Below are 22,114 nucleotides of genomic sequence, written 5' to 3'. Positions count from 1 at the left end.
CCCAATCCAAAAGTGAAAAGTCTGCTCCATAACTATAGTTTACAATTTCTCAAACACTTGGTGAACAAGAATGAAGGACATTGTCAAATTGAGAAGAAAATTCAAATCAAAGTTTTCTACCACAAACAATTAACAACAATTGAGCAATTAACAACAATGAACATGAAATACCTCAATGCATTAATAAAATTCAAAAGAAACAAGATCCAAATCCAAGATCTACAATAACTTGAGTAAGAAGAACACAAAAACAAGAGTAGAAGAATGAGATCTACAAATTAAAGCAATGTAAACTTGAGATAAATTCAGATCTAACCAAAGGATCCAAGAGAAATTCAAATTGATAAAGCCAAAACCTAGAGAGGTGAGAGTTTCTCTCTCTAGAACATAAACTCCAAAAACTAGCTAAAAATCCCTAAAAATGTGTGAATCCCTCTATTCCCTTGCTCATCTTGGGTCTTTATCATTCAGAATTCCTCTAGAATGGGCCCTAAAGCTCTTCAGAAATCACTAGGCACAATTTCACTAATGAAGTCACGTGCTGCGCGTCATGCGTACGCGTGGGTCACGCTTACGCGTCGATGAGATTTTTAAGCCACACGTACGCGTAAGGCACGCGTACGCGTCGATGGGATTTTTGCTCATCCACGCGAATGCGCCAGCAATTTGCGCCAATTCCAGCATCATACATCCACGCGTGCGCGCAAGGCACGCGTACGCGTCGATGCTAAATCTCCAAATCTTCCATTTTTCATGTCCCTTCCACTTGTGCATGCTTCCTTCCTCTTTTCTAAGCCATACCTGCACTATAAACTCTGAAATCACTTAACAAACACATCACGGCATCGAATGATAATAGAAGAGGATTAAAAATATAGCATATTTAAGGTCAAAGGAGCATGTTTTCAACCATGAAGCAAAATTGGGATGGAAACACAAAACCATGCCTTTTATATGAATAAGTGTGAAAGAATATTGATAAAACCCCCAAATTTCGTACAAAATAAACCCTAAAATTGGGGTTTTTCATCCATAAAACCAAAGATTGCTTTGACTTAAAGGACGCTCTGGAACAAACAATCCTTGAAGGCAAGCTGGTGGAGTTCTCGCAATTCATAAGGGAACCCAGGAGGCGAGAACGTGATCGATCCGATGACGACAGAAGTCGTGCTTAGGCGATCACTTTATCGAGCCCGACGGGATCATCTCTCTCCCGGTCTCCATAAGCGGAGGTCAGGGAAAGAGGTCCTTAATGGCAGCGTTCGTTGTTCCGAGGGACTCCACAGCTTACAACCTCATCCTGGGGAGGAAAACAATCAACGAGTTCGGAGCGGTAATATGTACTAAACTATTGGTAATGAAATTCACAGCTGACGATGGGTCGGTGGGATCCATTAGGGGAAATCTGAAAACGATAGTCGCATGCCACAATGCCAGCTTCTCCATAAGGAAGAAGATGACAAGCCAAGACCAGAACACCAAGGAGACCTAGAAAAATTCAGGGTCGGCAACTCGGAGGACAAGTTCATATTCGTGAACAGAAACCTCCCCCACGGCTTGAAATAGCCCTTGATGGATATTATTCAAGCTAACGGGGACCTGTTCGCCTGGACGCCAGCCAACATGCCACGTATCAACCCTCAGTTCAAAGGCGAAGGAAGATGTCTCAAGAGAGAGCCAACGAGGTGGCCAAGCAAACGGCCATCTTGTTAAAAGCAGGATTCATCTGGGAATTTGACTACTCGACCTGGTTGTCAAATGTAGTCCTGGTCAAGAAATCTAACGGGAAGTAGAGGATGTGCGTAGACTACTTCGACCTCACTAAAGCATGCCAGAAAGACTCTTTCCCCTCCCCAACATTGATGCTCTGGTGGACGCGGTCGCGGGATACTATTTTCTGTGCTTCAGGGTTGCCTACTCTGGTTACAACCATATACCAATGCACAGACCAGACGAGGAAAAAATGGATTCATAACGCCAGGAGGCATGTATTGCTACAGGGTAATGTCGTTCAGACTAAAGAACGTACGGGCCACCTATCAAAGGTTTATGAACAAGGTGTTCGGCAACCTTCTTAGGAAGTCGGTGGAAGTGTACGTGGATGACATCCTGGTCGAGACCACCCTCTCGAAGGATCTCGTGGGAAACCTAGAAACCGTGTTCGCGTCCCTCTGACGACACAACGTGAGTCTTAATCCGCTCAAGTGTGCTTTTGCTATGGAGGCCGGAAAATTCTTGGATTTCATGATAACCCAGAGGGGGGTCGAGGCCAACTCAGAGAAGTGCGAAGCGATCCTACAGATAACGAGCCCGGGATGGGTTAAGGATGTTCAGAGACTGGCCGGGAGACTCACAGCCTTGTCCCATTTTCTCGGCGTGTTTGTGATGCCTAGACATCTTAGGCTAGTTTCACAAGACTTTTTCATTAGTTTTTACTTGGTTTTCATACATTTCTTAGGCAATAAGCAAGCATTTGGATGAGAATTACATGCATATCCTGATTCAACGAACATGATTTATTATGTGCATTTTCATAAAAATTATGCAAGATTTACTTGATGCTATGAATGATGCAAAAATCTTGTGATTATGGCAAGACTTTGATGCATTTGTTTGATTGATGATAGGTGAAAAGAAGCAGATGAATAGCAAGGAAGAAGCAGAGAAAGCAACATTGGTGGCCAAAGTTGGCTCACCGGTGCAATGTTGATGGCCATTTGGCTCACCAACGTTGCTGGTGACGTTATAAAAAAGGGGTATCAACGTTGGTGAACCAACGTTACCCCCAACGTCTTCAATAAAAATTTCATTTTGGAGTTGGAAAAAATGGCTGCGACGCGCACGCGTGGGCAACGTGTACGCATGAGTGAGGAAATTGACAATCCACGTGTACGTGTGGGTGACGCGCACGTGTGAGATGAGCATTGGTGCGCCAACGTTGTGAGTTGAACTTTAACATTTGTACGCCAACGTTGGGTCACACGTACGCGTGACATGATAAACGTTGCTGCCACCAACGTTGAGTCCAACGTTAGTGGCAACGCTCGAAAAGATTTTTACATGCAACGTTTGACTCAACGTTTTTACACAAACGTTGGTCACCAACGTTAAGGCTAATTTCATTCCAAAATGCACCCATGCAAACTTGTGAACGTTAGTGAATTAATCCCAACGTCAACGTTACTAAAAAAGTCACTCCTAACTACTTCAATCAAGACCAAGGCCCACATCCAAGTACTAGAAGAAGAGTATAAATAGAAGAGTTTTTGAAGATGAAAAGAGGCTCTGAAGGCTGGAGGATTAGAGACTCCAAATAGCTTAGCTTAGAATTTTAGTTTCTTTTGATAGGCTTTTTCTTCATTACAATTTTACAATTTAGTTTGTATTGAGTTTCATTTATTTTCATGCAATTTCAATTCTATGCTCTTCTACCTTTCTGCACTTTTACGTTTAAGTTCGCATTGCATTCAATTTACTTTCATGCAATAAGAATCTTCTGCAAGTATTCTTAGAACGATGATCAACTAAACCCCAATTTCATTAGGGGAAAGGCTCTATTGTAATTCACATGATTGAATGAACATCTTCTTCCTCTCAATCCGCTTGGGTAGCTAAGAGATAACATCTGTTTTGATTTGATCCATTCACTCCGGAAGGGGGTTTGGATCCATTGAATTCCCATGTGAGCCTCGAAAGGGAAATCATGAAAATTAGAACTGAAGCTCTATCTCTCACAACTCTCTTGATCAACACCATTCCGGAGGAATTGAGATCTTGAGAGTTAGTGTGACTTATGGATGAGAGACATGCACTTAACCTCTTCTCATGTCAATTGGATCAAGGAATTGGCAAGATTGATGGATATTAGAGAGATTGGGTTGCCAAGAAATTGGGATCCAATCAATTACAATCCACCATAGATCTACTCATATTGTTGAGAAGGGAGTTGGCACCCATTGGTTCATGATGGACTATGATATCTCCAACCCCTAATGAATTTTTCTCTCTGTTACTCTTCACTTTGCTTACTGTGAGTTTCCTTTAATTGCTTTGATTTATTGCTTTCTTTAAGATTTCCAGCACCCAATTCCCATTTACTTTTCATGCAATTTACTTTCTATTGTCATTTACATTCTTGCTTGTTATTTATATTTCTTTCCCTTTTAATTTCTTGCTCTTTACGTTTCAGTTGTTTAGTTCTTTGCCATTTACATTTCAAGCAATTTACATTCTGTTAATCAATTTTCACCAAACTCTTCTCAATATTTTGCTTGACTTGACATATAATCTCACTAAAGTTGCTTGATCCATTAATCCCTATGGGATTGACCTCACTCTTTTGAGTTTTACTACTTGATGCGACCTGCTATACTTGTCGGTAGTTTGAGCGGATGCGTTTCCCGCCATCAGTCGGCAGCCAAGGCCCTCCCGTTCTTCAACTTAATGAAAGGAATAGTTTTTGAATGGACCCTGGCGTGTGAGGAGGCCTTCAACCACTTCAAAAGCGTACTCTTGGCAGACTATGGCGACCGTTCTAGTACGAGAAGAAGGGAAAACTCAACAGCCAATCTACTTTGTGGGCAAGGCGCTACGAGGGGCGGAGCTAAGGTAAAGTAAATTGGAAAAGCTGGCATCTCCGCTCCGAACCTCGTCCAGAAGGTTGCAGAAATATTTCCAGGGGAATCAGTGATGCACCACTCTTTAGTGGTACATATTGTGCTTAATTTAGGTGGATTTTATCCACTGTTTTCAAATTTATTCAAGAAAATAGCATGGTTTCATAATTTTCTCCTAAATTATACTTAGGTGTAAAAGCATGCTTTTTAGGCCTTCAATTGATTAATTTCTATTCACCTCAGATTCCACTAGATGCCTTGATGTGTTTGTTAAGTGAATTCAGGTTGAGAAGGCTAGGGATGGATCAAAGGAATGAAGAGAAAAGCATGCAAAGTGGAGAAATCATGGAAAACCAAGGATTTGAGATGCTGAGATCGACGCGCAAGCGCAGCAGACGCGCACGCGTGGGATATGAAGTCACATGACGACGCGTACGCGCACATGACGTGCACGCGTGGAAGCAAGAATTCCAAGCGACGCTTACGCATCGATGCTCGCATGTGACCTCATTAAAGTAAATCCGCTGGGGGTGATTTCTGGGCTTTCCAGGCCCAAATCTAACTCACTTATGATGCTATTAAACCTAAGGATTGAAGGGGAAGTAATCAATTAGTTACCACACAAGTCATTAACTAGTTTAGTTTAGAGTTAGTTTTTAGAGAGAGAAGCTCTCACTTCTCTCAAGAATTAGGATTAGGATTAGGTTAATTCTTCTCTAAATCTAGGCTTTAATTCTTCTTTTCAATTACTTCTCCTTCTCAATTTTTTGTTGCTACATCTTGTTCTCTTATTCCTTTGTAATCATTTCCCTTATTTTGTATTCTTTGTTGTTGATACACTCTTGTTCCTTTCATTTTCTTTTAATGCAATTTGAGGTAATTCATGTTAATTGTGCCTTCTTTGATTGTTGTTGTTAGTTCTTTACAATTAATAGTTGTTAGATTTTATTCTTGTTGTCATTTTGCTATGCTTTCCTTTTATGCCTTCCAAGTGTTTGACAAAATGCTTGGAAGGAAGTTAGAGTAGAATTTTCTCCTCTGGGCTTAGGTTGAGTAATTGGTGACACTTGAGTTATCAAAGTCTCTTGTTGATTGATAATTAAAAGTTGCTAATCGATTTGAATTCCACTAACTCTAGTCTTTTCTTATGAGTTGAGTAGGACTTAAGGAATCAAATTGATTTATCCACTTGACTTTCCTTCATACTTAGAGGTTGACTAAGTGGGAGCGATGAATAATTCTCATCACAACTGATGATGATAATAAGGATATGATTTCTAGCTCTCATGCCTTGCCAAGAGCTTTCTCAGCTATTAGTTTACTTCTTGCAATTTACTCTTCTTGACCTTTATCCAAAACCCCAAAATATACATCTCATAACCATTAACAAGAACACTTTCCTACAATTCCTTTGAGAGACAACCCGAAGTTTGAATACTTCGGTTATTATTTTTAGGGGTTTGTTACTTGTGACAAATAAATTTTTGTATGAAAAGATTTTAGTTGGTTTAGAAACTATACTTGCAACGAGAATTTATTTGTGAAATTCTAAACCATAAATTTTCCATTCATCAATCGGATAATCGTTAGAACGGATCAGGTGATCCACCAAGTTTTATAGAAGCCCGACCTGACGGGAAGAATGATGACTTGGGCAATCGAGCTGTTTTAGTACGACCTGCAGTACGAACCCAGACATGCAATCAAGGCCCAGGCGATGGCTGAATTCTTAGTGGATGTAACGGGAGATCCTCACAAAGTCCCGAGCACACGGTGGAATCTCCACGTGGACGGAGCTTCCAACTTGACGTTCGGAGGAGTAGGGGTGATCCTAGAAAGCCCGACCGGAATTATATACGAGCAGTCCATTAAATTCGAGTTCTCGGTGTCTAATAACCATGCAGAATACGAAGCACTAGTCGCTGGTCTACTCTTGGCCAAATAAGTCGGAACGACTAAAGTAGAAGTATGTAGTGATTCCCAAGTCGTCACCTCCCAAATTAACGAGACGTATCAAGTAATAGACTCCCTGCTACAGAAATACTTGGAAAGGGTCAAGAAACTAAGTGAAGAATTTGACGAGGTCATTGTACAGCATGTTCCCAGGGAGAGTAACATCCGAGCTAACCTCCTGTCAAACCTTGCGAGCACGAAGCCAGGAGCAGGGAACCAATCCCTCATACAGGGTTTAGTGAAAGAACCAACTGTCACTTTCTACTTAACCCAAACAGCCCATGTGCCCTCGTGGATGGATCCGATCTTCGACTTTCTGAAAAACGGCAGACTCCCCGGGAACAACAAGGCTGCGAAGGCGTTAAGAAGAGAGACGGCTAGGTATGTTATAGTCCAAGTACAACTGTTCAAGAGGGGACTGAACCAACCTCTGTTGAAATGCCTACTTCCCGACCAAATGGACTACGTGTTAATGGAAGACCACGAGGGATGTTACGGCCAACACATCGGAGGGAAGGCCTTAGCCCAAAAACTTGTCAAGGCTGGCTACTTCTGGCCCTCAATGATGTCGGACTCCCAAGAGTTCGTAAAGAAGTACAGGAAGTACCAGGAAAACGCCAACCTCCACAAAGCCCCAGCAGCGGAGCTGAATTTACTAATCGCCTCTGGGCCTTTCGCTCAGCTGGGGGTCGACCTTTTGGGACACTTCCCCATCGGACCGAGACAGGTCAAATACCTAATTATTGCCGTGGACTATTACACCAAGTGGGTGGAAGCTAAGCCGCTAGCCAGCATATCCTTCGCAAACTACCAAAAGTTCTTATGGAGGCAGGTAATAGCCAGGTTCAGAGTCCCAAAGGTCGTCATATCCAACAACGAGACACAGTTCGCCGACAAGAAGTTTGGAGAGTTCCTTGCTGGCTTGGGGATAAAGCAAATGTTCTTTTCCGTTGAACACCCTCAAACCAACGGCCAAGTCAAAGTGGTGAATAGCGTCATCCTCCAGGGTCTTAAGAGGCGACTCGACCAGAGAAACGGAGCCCGGGTGGAAGAGCTAGCGTTGGTCCTATAGTCCTATCGCACAACGCCGCAATCCTCTACTGGCGAGACGCCTTACCAACTCACCTATGGAGTCGACGCAGTAATACCCGTGAAGATAGGAGAACCGAACCCGAGGAAGCAGTGGAAAAGGATCTTATCGACGAAACCAGGAAAATGGCGCACTTGTCAGAAGCGGCGTTGAAACAAGAATAGCCTTGAGGTACAACGCCGAGGGAAAGGAAAGTTGGCGGCCAATTGGGAAGGCCCGTACAGAGTAACAGAAGTAGTCGGCAGCGGAGCATACAGGCTAAAGTGACTTGACGGGAAAGAAGTGCCCAGGACCTAGAACGCATGGAATTTAAGGAGATTCTACTCTTAGCAGCCTCAGCAGGCCCATGGTCAAACAACGACCTGATTTAGTAACACCCGCTTCATGCTCCCTTGTTAATATTTATGTTCATTTGCCCGTCTTATGTTCCCTTGTTAATATTTATGTTCATTTGCTAACCGAATACTTGTTATTACATGCTTACCTGCTTGTTTAGTTCATGAGTTTAATATACTTTAGTCTCTTCTCGACGAATGCCTATCGCGTTTTTTATTAGCTTGCTGCCTTAAAGGCATCTCACGGCTACTACAACCAGTCGAACTAATAAAAAAGCAGCTCCTCGGGACTGATCACCCCGTCAGCCATTGAAATCGTGAAACACTATGCTAAAGCGGCTACGAAACTGTTGCCATAACAAATAATTGGAAAATAAAGTCACTTTCCGGCTTCGTTTTGTCAACGATTAAGCGACGAAGCGATAAAATGTTTCACAAAAAACAAACTACAAGACCAAAAGTACATAACGCAGCCAAAAGCGGCAAAAAAAAAAGACTACAAAGCAACAAGTCATACTTCTTCAGGAGATCAACGATCTTGCCATTTTTAATAGTCTTCAAGGCGCTGATAGCTGAGACATTAAAGTCGGGAGACAGCAGCTTCACTTGAGCCTTAATAGCCTCTTCGATAGCCCTGATGGCATTGCGACCATGCTTCACTATCTCTGCTATTTTTCTTCATATCGGCGGCCTCGGCCTTGGCTGCATTTGCAGACGAGACATCTACGTCACGCTTCTTTTCCAGCTCCTTAACCTGACTCTGCGCGACGCTGAGCTGACCTTCCAAAGTAAGCTCTCGCTCGGTAAGTCGCACAACCGTCGCATCAGAAGTCTTCACCTTCCCCTCAGCGGCGGCCAGCTGTGTCTGTAGCGACTTCACCTCAAGTTTGTACTTCTCATTAGCATTGACGGATGACTGAAGCTTATTCTCCAGAGTCTGAGCCCCCGCCAGAACGGGTTCCGCTTTCCTTGCTATGGCGGCTGCCCGGAGCAAGGTGCGGTACACCCACTTGGCCTGAGAGGCAAGATCGCCGCCATGGAAAAAGTCCTCTGTGCTGGGCAGGAGTTGAGAGTCGATGAAATTCCCAGCATCGAAGTTCTTTTCCATCACAGTAAGGGCTCCCTCAAGGCTCGAAGTCGACTTCTTCTTTCTCGGGTTGTCAACAATGACGACTTCGGGCCCCGCACTCTCTCTTCGACCACTGGTCGAGAGACCGGTCCAGTGCTGGTTCCAATCACTTCCCCTTGGGTAGGTTAGCATTGCACTTCAACAGCAGGAGAGTGCATCGGCTCGTTCGTCTGAGTAGTAGAGCTTCCATCGCCAACGAGAAACGTTTGAAATAATGTTTCAAGTCCAACCTACTCACCAGCCATCGACACTGACAAAGCACAACACACAAGAGCTCGTTAGTAGGTAAAATGAGTAAGTAAACAAAAGAGCAATGACAACCAGAAACATACGACTAGACGACGACTCACCTCTATAGCCCATACCCATATAACGATCACCCATAAGAAGGTAGGGGTTAACATTGTTTTTGCCAAAAATAACCAACAGTACGTCGGCAACCTTTTTATTTTGAGGGGTCAGGCCTTTGTAAGTCACCTTAGTGAAAGCATTGGACCCAGCCCAAAGCTCCAGTAAGTCGGGATGCGGCGTTTCCCTTCCAAAGTTAACCAAAAGGGATGCCGACCCTCGAGAGGCCGCACCTTGAAATATTTCTCTTTGAAACCATGAAAGAAGTCTCCGAACAACCCAAAAATTTGCCTACCCTGAGCTTTCTGGAAAGACATATACCCTTTCTTGGCTCTCCCTTCCTTGGAAGGATTTATTAGGACGAAGAACCACAAGAACACCTCCACCGAGACCAGTAGCTCGAGATATTCGCAGACAATCTCGAAACATCGGATGGAGGCCCAACTAATTGGATGAAGTTGCGACGGCGCAATGTCATATTGGTTCAATAGCACCATTTGGAAGGGAGAAAAGGGTATACGAACCCCCAAGCTGGCGAACATGGCTATGTACAACCACATCCAATCAGCAACCCGGGGAGTGTTTAAGTTGAGGTGGCAGATCTGTTCCCGATCCGTGGGAATGAATACGTCGTAATTATCTTCCCCGGGACCTCCTCCGCCCAATTGGTCGTTTTGGCGGAACTCCGTGAACTCTTCCACGGTTATTTGCGAAGGAGTGTCCTTTATGTCCGACGTAACCCACGCGTACCAATCCACGGGGGCCTTCGCCACATGACACTGCGTCATACCTACAATGGAAGTACCACCGGGTCAATAAGATCGGGAGCTCGGAAAAAGGAAAACTCGGAACCAACTCTATCAGTTGCAGGAAGCCTATCTACAGTTATAAAAAAGGGCGAAAAAAACGAAAACTAATGGTAACCCTTTCTAGAGTCTAGCTAATGATAGAGCGATCCAAAAACACATGCATGGCCTAAAAGCTTTGAAAAACAAATAGCAGCAAATAACTATACACATTCCAGGCAGAAAAAAGACAGTGGCAATACAAGGTTTATACACCAGAAAGAAGGAAAGGGTGAGACTTACCAGGAAATGATGAGCGAAAGTACAGCAAGAAGAAGCCTGGATCGAGCAAGAACAAAGTAGAACACCTGAACTCAGACAATTAGGAAGAAGTTGCAGAAAGGAAGGAAGAAAGAGGGAAAAAGGGAGTGTTTTGAGCACGAATAGTGAAAGGCACAAAAAACTAAAGTGCAACTGATGATAGAGTAGCACAAAAGGCAAGGGAAGAATGGACATTTTACCAAGGATTTAAATCTGCAGTTAAGGGCATTAAATGTCTAGCACGAAGAACGAGGCGACTAATGGTATTTTCCAAAAACGACGATGCACTTTCGCGTGTTGGGGGCACACCCCTATCACGAACAGACAACCCAACAATGATATAGCTCGAGGTGGATAGAACGCGCTAGCAACGGCGCTCACGCCCCAGCTAGCACGTTGGGGGCATTACTCCGGCCCAGCCCAACTGAGTGATGACCCGGCGGGCGAGCAACACCCAAACCGCGGGTAATATCCGAACACCTCCCTACCGGCTAGCCGCATGACAGCTACAAGAAAAAACTTCCTGGAAGACAAGCCTACCTTGTGGGATCCGCCCTAGATTCAGAGTATATAAGGAGAAGGCCTTACCCCCCCCCCTCCCAGGTACGTCACGATTCCCTACTTTTACTGCCACTTTGTAAGGTTTCTGACTTGGTCATCGAAGTCCCTTTTACAGGTGGCTCCCCCTCATCCAATCAAAAGCTTGGGAGGTCGTAAAACCCCAATCCTTGCACACCAGCTCCAGCTCGAGAGATCCACCCCATACCAGCTACCCAGATCCAGTCCTATTCACTCCACCTTACATTCCGTGCAACCACGACGACCCGTCCGAGACCCGACGACACGAACAAAAATCATGTTAATTAATGACTTAGCTATGGTTTAATATTAATATTTTTTACTTTAATTAGCGTAGTGTCACCATCAATAATAGTTCACAATTTATAAACTATGGTGTGAGAGACAAACATCAATTACCTAATTAATAAACTAAGGAATATCATGATACAAGTATTCTGCTCCGTGAGATACAAATATCACGATTGGATGATATTTAAATCTTCCACACCATCCACCACTCAGTTCATGCTATTAAATACCAGCTATAATAATCAGCAATTACATAAATAAGCATTAGAGAAGCTAAGATAGAAGAGAAGAAACAACTGCATACAATATGTTGAGAATTAGAACAATATTGAGAATTTATATGTATACATTATAGAAAAGCTCGTTAATGGAAGGTAATGACTATGTACAAATAATTGGTCAACACTTTTACAAATTATTCCCACCTCCCAGAAGTTTAGCCTTCAAGCTCTCGCACCTGTTAACTAATAAATAGGAAAACCTGGGTACGGCTCGACATATATAAATGATCATCGATTAATTAGTTACACACATGTGGAGCATAATTCTCAAATAATGATACGCAAATTGATATTTCTCTGGAGAGCTATATGAAGGTTAGATCCCTAAGGGTGCTTAAAATAATGGTTAATGTTACAAGTAAACAAACTCTGAACAGCACAACCGATCAACAGTTTCTACTACAATGCATCCTACACCAACTCCAGCAACATGAAGACTGAACATTGGAGATATTTAAAATCCAATGGAGGACGGATCTGTCACCAAGAGAAAAAGAGAATAGAATAGAACAATGGAGAAAATGACATCAACCTATGCTGCAGTAATATGCAACAATGCAGCTTTGATGTTGGGAATTCCACAGAAGACAAGTTAGAAAGACTTTGTTCCTTTTCCGAAATTATTTTTCAGATAGATGATTTGGTGCAAATAATGATAGCAAGCTTGGTCCCCCACACAACTTAATACAAGGCTATTGCGATCATATGTGCATCCGATTACACACAGACTAAAATTTCAAGGATCTTCACATTGTCCCCATCCTTCAGGAAACCATAAAAATGGACTCTGAAAGCTTCTGACACCAACGAAAAGGACCTCAAAAGATGGAAATATCAGACAAACTACCAATGATGGAAAAGTTAGACACAATGGACTAGGCATTGGCTTGCCCTATTTCCATTAACAGAAAATGCTGGCATGGCAAACATGTATGATGGCATGTCAGTATGTTCTGTTCAAAGAAACGTGAGTGGATTGTTTTGTTAAACTTTACTATCTTCGTGGGGTCTTTTAATTTGTTGTTTCAATCTTTCAAGATTTTTATTGTCAGCAGTAAAATCTTTTAGAACATGGTTTACTGCCCCATCCTTAAAATAAAATAAGTAAATAAATCATGAGTAATGAATCGAAGTTCTTGAAAGGATGGATATCCATCAGAATAGTTTTCAACATGAATTTAAGTGTTATTGAAAACAAAAAAAGAAAAGAACAAGGCGGGATACAAATTAGAAAAATAAGATCTGATCTAACAATCTTTACCTTCAGTATTTTTCATAGTTGGACATCACAGGTTTAACCCCGTCTTCTAGGAATGAAAGGAGATGCAGAGCCAGATGACTGAGAAAGTGGCCGTTGGACAAATGAATGTGTTAAGAGTTGAGTAGCCGTGGGACGATCATCTGGATTCACTTTTAGGCACTGCAGGATGAAATCATTTGCATCTCTTGAAAGAGAATCAGGTACCGGAGGTGGTTCACCTTTTCCAATTCTAAACAGTGCCTGCATCTATTGTGACAAGATTCGTCAAATATTCAAATCTCAAAAGTTAACCACGAGCAATGCAATTTTACTGTGAAATTGTTACAGATAAAAGAAAAAGAATTTAAACCTAAAATCAGGTAGTCAAAACTTAGGTAGTTCCATTGAAAAAAAGGGGAAAGCAAGAAGAAAAACAATGTTGGGTTATATGTATACCCATTGAATTTGGAAACCATGACGGGAATGAAAGTGGTAATCATTATAGGATACATACGCATTCCAAGTGAGAATATGGGATTTTCCCCGTCAACATCTCCAACACAGTGCACCCCAAACTCCATATATCAGCTGGAAGCCCATAACCTCGGGCTTTTCCTTTCACAACCTGCATATTACAACAATAATCAATAGTCATCTAGTGAAAGAGAATAAATCACTAATGAACATCTGAAAGAATAGGATTTTCGTCCCCTCTACTTTGGAGGCTTGCCCAATATGTTCAAGGTTTCTATTTCCAAAGGCAAAATAAATGACTTTAAATTAGAATTGAGTGGATCGAATTCAACCCTAAAAGATAGCTCAAGGCGTGAAGGATATCCAAGATCTTATAAAAGCTACCTACATATTATCTTTAGGCAAATGGAAACTCTAAACACACCCTCTCATGCTCAAGACTATAAATCTGAAGCATGAAGTTTCCAAGACTTTGGGAATCTACTGGAAGCTCATTAACAAACATAGAATAAGTTTTGATACCATATTAGAATTGAGTAATCTTAACTCAACCCTAAGAGCTAACTCATGAGATAAAGGATGTCCAGGCTCCCAAAGGATATATAGGCCCTCTATGTGATGAGGCACAAACACTATTAATTATGATAGAAACAAGTTGTTTGTTCCTTTTAAGCTAGGTTAGCAGGTTTAGGAGTAGTAGGGCTAGGCCTAGCTGCTGCCTATAAATACTAGGGATTAGTTACTTTTAGTCGGTTAGAGAAAAATCTGTTCAGTTTGTTAGTTCAGGTGAGGGAAATTCTTTCCAGAGTTGGTTCCAACAGTATACTTCAATAAGATCACAATCCCTAGTTCATCAATAAAATCCCTAATTCTGCTAGATCTCAGTTCCTATCAAATTACAAACAGAAAAGAATTCTTGAAAAAGAAACATAAATACAGAACCACTGCCATGAACTATGTCCATTAATTCATCACAATGGTCAAGACTTAATATGAATTTAAAACAAGAAACTAAACAAAAAAAAAAAAAAACAAATACAAATACAAAAACAGAAACAGAAAAATGTGAAATTCGGTAATAGTCTAGGACTGTCCAGAATAGCCCTGATGTTTACTAAATCAACTGGAGAAAACTTACAGTCAATGTGAATAGATGCTTTTCTATATGTGCAAAACCTTGTAAATTTGTAATATAATAAGATCTTGATGCTATGCTCCATCATTCCATAATTCTAACTTTCTAATAACCCTTTCAATAAGTGCAAAATAAGTCAACGTCCATGTTCGACATTGTATAGTAGGATTTCCATTTGAAACAATCATATTCTTGTTAGTTCCGAATCTCAAATTATGTTTTGAATTTTGATGATTAACAAATGACAAATATAAATTTAAAATTTCATCAATTCATTTCTAATGATTCGCTCAATCTCTTAAGTAATTAACTGCAAATCAGAAATGTATAAGACTTGAAAATGGTGTAATTAATGAACGAAAGAACATAAATCTAACTTCAATACACATCTCAGGCTACAAAAGCATGATTTCTAGACCTCAGATGCAGGATAAAAGGACACAACTAGACCTCAGAAAAAGCATTTAAATTCAACAGATATATTTTGGCTCCAAAGTATGAACTTGCTCAATGAGCTAAAACACTGAAAAGAAATTATTTCTTACTCATCTTCTACATGTACAGAAAGGACTACCATATTTGCTAAAAGGACTATACCAGCCAAAAAGAAGCTTGTACTACTTGCACACTTTAAAAAATCAAGCTGTCCGTTATGAAGAAAGGATTTCCAACATCCTTTTTACCAAGGAACACTAAATACAAGATGAAGGACCCTATGAAGAACATAAAGATCCATTAAAAAGCGAATTACTGCTGCCTTGTTTTCAAAGTTGAAACTTGAGTTCTTCATCATTCTTCATTTTTTGTGAACTCTTCATACCTCAAGAGTCTTTTAAGTTTGTTTGTAATATATGTTAAACATAGTTTCATCATGCACTAGATTTACAAACAAAATCTAAGATAGTTCGTATTTGTGATATATCTTAAAACAATAATTTCAGAAGCTGTAAAATGTTTTCATAACTTCTTTTTTGAAGCAATTTTCATAATAATAATTTATAGTGTTTTCATGAGTGTGAGATCATGTTGTTTCCGCTCCTTAAAGGTAGCAGATCCAGTATTTGCTACCTTTTCGGCATCTGTAGAAAACTGTGGAGGAATCTTGGATGGATAAGTGTGTTTCTCCATGTTAACAGTTTGAAAAGTAAGAAAACATGATGTTGCCATGTTGAGAAACTGTTATCGTCCAATTTCTCACTGATAGGAGCAATGGATGTTTTGGCAGAGGAATCAACAAGAGTGAGGGACATAGGTTTAGTATCAAGAAACAAAAAAGAAAAATTGAGGCTCTTCATACCATGGAAGAGCTTGAGATGGAACCAATAACAGATCTTGAATGATCTGTTTGAACACAAAGAACTAAAAGCACCAGAGCTGGTAGAAGAAAGAGAGCAAGGAAGATGAGTGAAAAGTGAAGAGTATGAACATTCAATATCACTTGAGTACTGTGTTTACAATCTGTGTATTAATCACAATAGTGGTGCAGCATCTATCTTCTTCTTTTATCTTTTATCTTTTATTATCTTTTATCTTTTATCTTTTATCTTTTATTATATAAAGAGGATATGGGAATAGTTTGGTGTCCAACTTTCTTTCCTAAAATACCCTTCATTAAGTATAATCTATTAAAAAAATTATTGTTATTTCGATGACTTGAACCCAAGACCTTTTAGCTAAGTTATAAACAGCATGCCATGACAACTAATTCTATTTTTATTATGTTTTAGCATATATTTAATATATAAAAAGTGGACATAAAGTAGTCGATCACCAATACATAGTGTACAAGACCACCAATACATAGCACACTAGTATACATAAATTATTGATACACTAGTACACGTAGCACACTAGACCACCAATACACAGAGCTGATTAGCAACTAACCACTAGCTAACAGCTTACTAATTCTAGAAAGTAGTTGATCATAACCCACTCTATTTAACCGTATTGTCATCTTCCTTTACAATATTAGATAAGTGTTGGCATTTGTTTTAAATTTCAATCAAATCCTAAACAATCTCATTTTATTTTTGTTAAAAGGATTTTGAGATATTAAAAAGATACTACCGATCTTGGTCTATGGTATAAAAAAGATACATGTACTAAGATCATGCGATATACAGAAATTGACTTTGCAGGAGATAAGGTTGACAGAAAAAGCACTAATGGAAGTTGATGTTTCTTTGTAAATTGTCTTATCACTTGCAGAAACAATAAACAAAATGCTGTTGCACTATCAACAGCTAAAGCAAAGTATGTAGCTAGCACAAGTTGTTGCAAACAAGTCCTATGGATCAAAAATCAACTTGAGAACTACTTACTAAGGTACTCCAAGATCCCTATCTTATGTGATAATACAACTGTCATATATAATGCAAAAAATCATGTCATTATATTAGATATCATGTTCAGAAAAGTTTAATTAGATGAAGACCATTGAAAATTCACATATGAGCAAAGCAAGCATATACTCTAATACCATGTTAAGTCCACCTAGCTTATAATAGTTGTATGACACGTTACTTTCATTCAAAAGGCGTCATTAGACAAGATTAAAGGCAAACCTCTGGGGCCATCCAAAATGCTGTTCCCTTCATTGATTTAACATCATTCAATTTGGTTGCCTAAACACGAGGCACAAAACAGTTTCAGAAAACATAAATAATTTGGAAATGAAAATTGTTCAGATATCTGAAAGAAAAAGTACTAAGAAAAAGAAAAGGAAGAGAGGAGCATGAACTGAAAAAGGTAACCTTTGCCAATCCAAAATCGGCAAGCTTGACAGATCCATTTGCATCGACCAAAATATTTGCACATTTAATATCCCTTTGATTCAGAGGAAAATGATTAAGTTACACTTACAAAGATGACATAAATGACATAGAAACACAATCAAGATGTTAAAGAAATTGGGTTTAACTCAATGATACAACTCTACTCAAGTACTCATCAAATTTTCAAAAAGTGGAACTCCTTTCACATGACTTTTATGTTGGGCAGTTTCAAGTTTCAATGACAAGTGGAAATGTTCTTTATACTCTACATCTTCAGCTCAAGGCTTCTGCATTTAGTGAATCCCTCAAATTTGTTAACCTTGATCTAGTCTACATTGATGGAAAGGATTTTGCCTTTTTAAGAAATAAATCCTCAACAAAAGTTTGAAGTAATCAATTATTGTAAAAGCACTAGTCCTCCAAAAATAGTATAATGCATAATAGCATATAAGGGTACTTTTGTCTGGGGAAATGAAAGAATAGCAAGCACAACTCAGTGATAAAAACATTTTCTACCGCATAAAACTTTCATCTTCCTCTCTAGTTTGGCTCAATATATGGAACAACTTTCATCTTCCCTCTCTAGTTTGGCTTAATATATGGAACAATTTGCAGTCCAAAGTAAGTGATCAACAATACAAGAAGAAAATGAAACACAAATACGAGTAAGTGATTGACAATAACAAGAAGAAAATGAAACACAAATACAACAATAACAATAACAATAACAATAAAAGAATATTTATATTGCACTTTTGACCAGCAAGCAAAAGTACAAGATTCTTTGAAGCAAGGAAGTCAATGACCACAAACATGACTCATGACTCTTGGCCAAGACTACCTTACACTGAAGTTATTTACACCACAAAAAAAATAAATAAAATAAATTCTGGGATCACCTGTGGATGACATTTCTATCATGAAGATACTTTAGGCCGTGCAGAATCTGTCTAGTATATGCAGATACTTGGGAATCTCGAAGGGTATACCTATGGTAGAGGCTTGCAAGAGAACCTTTGGTTACGAGCTCAAGAAAGATATACAGCTTTGAGTCATCCTGCAATAAATAGCATGCAAATTGAGGTACAAACTACAATATAACCAAGACTGTAGTTATAGGGTGACAATACAAGCTAACAAAAATAAAAAGATCGATATACAATAGGACAGTGAAGATTTAGCTAGACTTGTCCATAACTGATGAACTCAGAATCTGAATTTGACAACAGCCAGAATGATAACTAAAGCTTTACTTATGATACCAATTGATGGTATTGGGATCCTAGTTATCTATATAGTTTTTCAACCAGCATACCTTAAAAATCAAGGAATATCATATATGATCTCTTAAGATTGATTAGTATTGATATTTATTTTTCTTTCATGATTATTTCCATAATAGTACCATTATAGAAAGGGCAGCACCCAAACAGTGTAACATAGGTAGCATAACCTAATAAAAGTATCAATGGTTGATTACATAACATGAACCTGTGACCTTGAGGTCAGAGACAACTCAACCATTGTTCCAAGGCTCACCTTCTTAATAGTACTATTATAACTAGGGATTAAATGCAATCTAGTATCTACTTTAAAACATCCGGTGATATCAAATTTTTTATTCATATCAATCTGTTCATCAACTATATTCTCTCTTTTATCCTTCTCTTTCTAAACTCCAAAATCTCAACATGGTATGAGAATGATACCATCCTCCACCCTTCAGTATTGTGGATCCTTGTGAAGAGTAAAACTCATGGCCTATCATGACATAACATAATAGACTCATATGTTTACTCGAGGGGAAAGCATTGTCCAGAATATAAACTAATTCTCACCCTAGCAGCAATTTTTCCACTATACTTGCAAGCATACAGTTAAAATGATTTACAAGTAAGACTAAGTCATTATATTTTCAGAACAATCTGTAATTAAAATGTTTAACATGGATTCAAGAATGGTACACAACGAAAATAACAAATTGAACATATAAAGAAACAGAAGGAAAAAGAAAACAGAGAAAGAGAAGTACCATTTCTGTACCATAGTATTGAACTATATTCTCATGTTGAAATTGACTCAAAAGTGCAATCTCCTGGGACAGAGGAAGAAAGGGCACAATGAGAAAAAATATAGTAGGACAAATATTAGTGAGAGTAGACAGACTAGGTTAGAAAACTTTCGCATCTTTTTTAATTTTTTATTTTGCATTAATGAATTCCATAAGGCATGAGGTGGAACAGAAAACCATAAAAACAAAAATGATAAAGAAATAGAGAGAGAGCAAGCCTATTGTACCTGTTCCAATTGATAGACACTTTGCTTTCCCTGATTCCCTTGATCAAGCAGTGAAACTTCTTTTACAGCAAAGAAGAACCCATCCCTACATTGATAATCAGAAGGTATGAAAATCATGTAAGTAGCACTTATGTAACTTAGAATTTGTGCCAAAAAAAGACTTCATTTATTTTAAGAGCTCTATACATAAACAACATCAAAAGATGAAGCATGTGAAAACTCATTACATTATATTTATTCCTCACAAATCACAATAAGCTCTTAGGATGAATGCCTTTCAAGAAGTTTTGTCAATCTGATTAAACAGTATACATTTTCAATAGTTTCCCATACCTATGGTTTTAAATACATAACAGGCAAACCATTAAACTTTTTGCTGGCATTGAAGTCACCTATGTTCAGCGCATTAATTTAACTATACTAAATTTACAACTATGTGACAGTTCAACTAGTGTCATAATTCTTGTACATTTCCTATTCAGGATGAGCAATAGATGGATAATAGAAATTACTTATAACATTCTAAATGGATAACATATTAACAATTTAACATTATATTAAAACTTCAATATGAAGGTTGCATAGTAGAGCAAATCGTAAAGGAGTAAAAAGGTTTACAAATCTAAAATTTTGATAAAAATATATTCCCTGGAATCATTGAAGGGAAACATAGTAAAACTCTTCACAACAGATTATAGATAAGGTTGTTATTGTGGTAAAAACAGAAACAGATAATGATAAACTAATTAACATGATTAAGAGTTGAGAACACTCACCCTGCAATTCCTTCGTAGACAGACCCAAAGGAACCGCGACCCAAAAGATCACCCTTCTGCCAGTGGGTAATAATACGCTTAAATCTTCCATTAGGAGATATATTATTGGACCTAGGATCCGTGGTAGTGCTAGAAGAATCATCTCCATTCGAAGTTGTGAAAGAACATGACCCAGTAAGCTCCGCAACAATCTCTGCGAATCTCAATGAATTCTCTTCTTCTTCTCTCTTTCCATCACCCCCTCTACCTCCTTCCTCTTCCTCTTCCTCTTTTTCTCTATTCTCTAATTCACCATGCAATCCTCGATGATCATCATCTGAATCACTGAATTCCACGAAATTCTCCTTCCCTTCACCTTGTGAAGGAAAATCCCTCAACAGGTCCCATGTGGAGGACGCGTTGTCCACAACCGAAACCCTACTCCCCGGCGCTGGTTTCAGCATAGGGGGCCGAAAGCCCTTGATACCTCCGCCACTGCCACTGCCACTGCTGCAGCCAGTATCAGCAGTTACAGTACTGTTGTAGTTTCCGCGATCACCGCCGTCTTTTACAGATTCATCAGAAGCCCAGACCGTAACGCTATCCTCACAATTATCCCCAACTTCAACTCCATCATCTCCGCCAACGCAACCACCGAGAGTGAAGCAACTTCTGCAAGCAATCTCTTGAACGCATTGATCAGAAACCGTAACCGGATTAGGAGCCTTAGGTTGGGAACTATCCCCAAATTCACCTTCCTTCATCCCAATTTCTTCACTCTCCTTGACTTCATCCAAGTCGCGAAGCTTCAACCTCGGAAGAATATCCGAAGAAGACCGAACCTTCATGGCCTCCCAAGCCGCCGCGGGAATTGCGAAGTCCTCTGGGCCAGAGAGGCCGAGGCTCTGGCAAATCCGGTCGAACTCGCCCTCGACGCCTTCGATTCTGAAGCTCTTGTGATCGTAGAACTCCATCGAGCGCGTGTAGAGCACCGAAACGCCGTTGCCGTGAGAGGAGAAAGTGGAGTAGTCATTGAACGACGAAGACGATGAGCCGGCGTCGTAATCGAAGTGCTTGGCGGCGTTGCGGCGCTCGAGACGGGGCTTTGACATTCGGGCCTTCTTGGGATCCACGCCCATTCCGTCTTGCTTCTTATTATCATTCCTACGGCCTAAAAATCGTGGTAAGTGATTCATGGCAAGTTAAATCCATCTAATGAAAACTCAAAACAGTGTTGTTGATGGGATTTCGCGTTTTGAATAGTTTCTCTTCTTTGGATTTTGAATGTTTACTTGCGAAGCGTTTTGATCGAAATCGGGGTTTCGTGCGCTGAGGAAGAGAGGAAAAAAAGGGAAAAGCGTTGCAAATGGAGAAAAAAAGGGGTTTCAGTGGCGAGAGACTGTATGCGTATACTGGTAAACGGCGACGAAGAGAGAGGGCCTCGGGGGAGAGAGAAAACGCGGTGCCACGTTTACCGTAAAAGCGTGACTTGGGTTGGCGACTTGGCGTCCAGTTTTCCCTTTGTGCATGCAGACATAGTCGTAAGCCTGTAACCCGAGATATCAACTTATTAATTTATTGGTTTATTAGCAATCCATAAATTATTGGACAAACTAATAAAATCAATTTTAGGTAAATAAAAAATATAAAATAATTAAAAATTTAAAAAATTTAAAATATATATTTTTATCAATATTTTAGGAATAA

The 22,114-nt window shown here is 39.7% G+C and overlaps 3 protein-coding genes across 7 annotated transcripts; 1 reads left to right on the top strand and 2 right to left on the bottom strand.

Moving 5' to 3' along the window:
- Positions 1–159: 159 nt before the first annotated feature.
- LOC112715645 (mitogen-activated protein kinase kinase kinase 1) lies at positions 160–21,972 on the bottom strand. Of its 5 annotated transcripts, none has more exons than XM_072204885.1 (9): positions 20,429–21,972; positions 19,653–19,737; positions 19,387–19,449; positions 18,254–18,411; positions 17,334–17,406; positions 17,145–17,204; positions 13,483–13,593; positions 12,990–13,235; positions 160–801 (listed from the first exon to the last, which is right to left on the bottom strand). In XM_072204885.1, the coding sequence occupies exons 1-8, from the start codon at positions 21,601–21,603 to the stop codon at positions 13,023–13,025; spliced, it is 1,938 nt and encodes a 645-aa protein (XP_072060986.1). In that variant the 5' UTR covers positions 21,604–21,972; the 3' UTR covers positions 160–801; positions 12,990–13,022. The 5 variants fall into 5 exon arrangements, with proteins under 5 accessions (XP_072060986.1, XP_025623208.1, XP_025623209.1 ...); XM_025767423.3 differs by lacking the exon at positions 160–801 and adding an exon at positions 11,729–12,525; XM_025767424.3 differs by lacking the exon at positions 160–801 and adding an exon at positions 11,729–12,205.
- Positions 6,334–7,641, top strand: LOC140175658 (uncharacterized). Its single transcript, XM_072204188.1, has 2 exons — positions 6,334–6,534; positions 6,655–7,641. The coding sequence occupies exons 1-2, from the start codon at positions 6,334–6,336 to the stop codon at positions 7,639–7,641; spliced, it is 1,188 nt and encodes a 395-aa protein (XP_072060289.1).
- On the bottom strand, positions 8,326–11,179 carry LOC112715647 (uncharacterized). Its single transcript, XM_025767426.3, has 3 exons — positions 10,560–11,179; positions 9,474–10,261; positions 8,326–9,373 (listed from the first exon to the last, which is right to left on the bottom strand). The coding sequence occupies exon 3, from the start codon at positions 9,253–9,255 to the stop codon at positions 8,608–8,610; it is 648 nt and encodes a 215-aa protein (XP_025623211.1). The 5' UTR covers positions 9,256–9,373; positions 9,474–10,261; positions 10,560–11,179; the 3' UTR covers positions 8,326–8,607.
- Positions 21,973–22,114: the final 142 nt, after the last annotated feature.

The sequence above is a fragment of the Arachis hypogaea genome, chromosome 10, assembly GCF_003086295.3.
Source record: "Arachis hypogaea cultivar Tifrunner chromosome 10, arahy.Tifrunner.gnm2.J5K5, whole genome shotgun sequence".
NCBI classification, from domain to species: Eukaryota; Viridiplantae; Streptophyta; class Magnoliopsida; order Fabales; family Fabaceae; genus Arachis; species Arachis hypogaea.
Note: the sequence above shows the minus strand (reverse complement) of the source record. Positions and strands in the feature narration are given on the sequence as shown.

What these genes read in the sequence shown, in the direction of transcription:
- LOC140175658 (XM_072204188.1), top strand. Translation starts at nt 6,334, where the DNA reads ATGGCTGAATTCTTAGTGGATGTAACGGGAGATCCTCACAAAGTCCCG. An exon ending in ATGCAGAATACGAAGCACTA is followed by an intron (nt 6,535 to 6,654) that starts GTCGCTGGTCTA and finishes TCCCTGCTACAG; the next exon opens with AAATACTTGGAAAGGGTCAA.
- LOC112715647 (XM_025767426.3), bottom strand. Translation starts at nt 9,255, where the DNA reads ATGCTAACCTACCCAAGGGGAAGTGATTGGAACCAGCACTGGACCGGT.
- LOC112715645 (XM_072204885.1), bottom strand. Translation starts at nt 21,603, where the DNA reads ATGAATCACTTACCACGATTTTTAGGCCGTAGGAATGATAATAAGAAG. An exon ending in GTGTCTATCAATTGGAACAG is followed by an intron (nt 19,450 to 19,652) that starts GTACAATAGGCT and finishes CCTCTGTCCCAG; the next exon opens with GAGATTGCACTTTTGAGTCA. An exon ending in GATAGAAATGTCATCCACAG is followed by an intron (nt 17,407 to 18,253) that starts GTGATCCCAGAA and finishes TCTGAATCAAAG; the next exon opens with GGATATTAAATGTGCAAATA.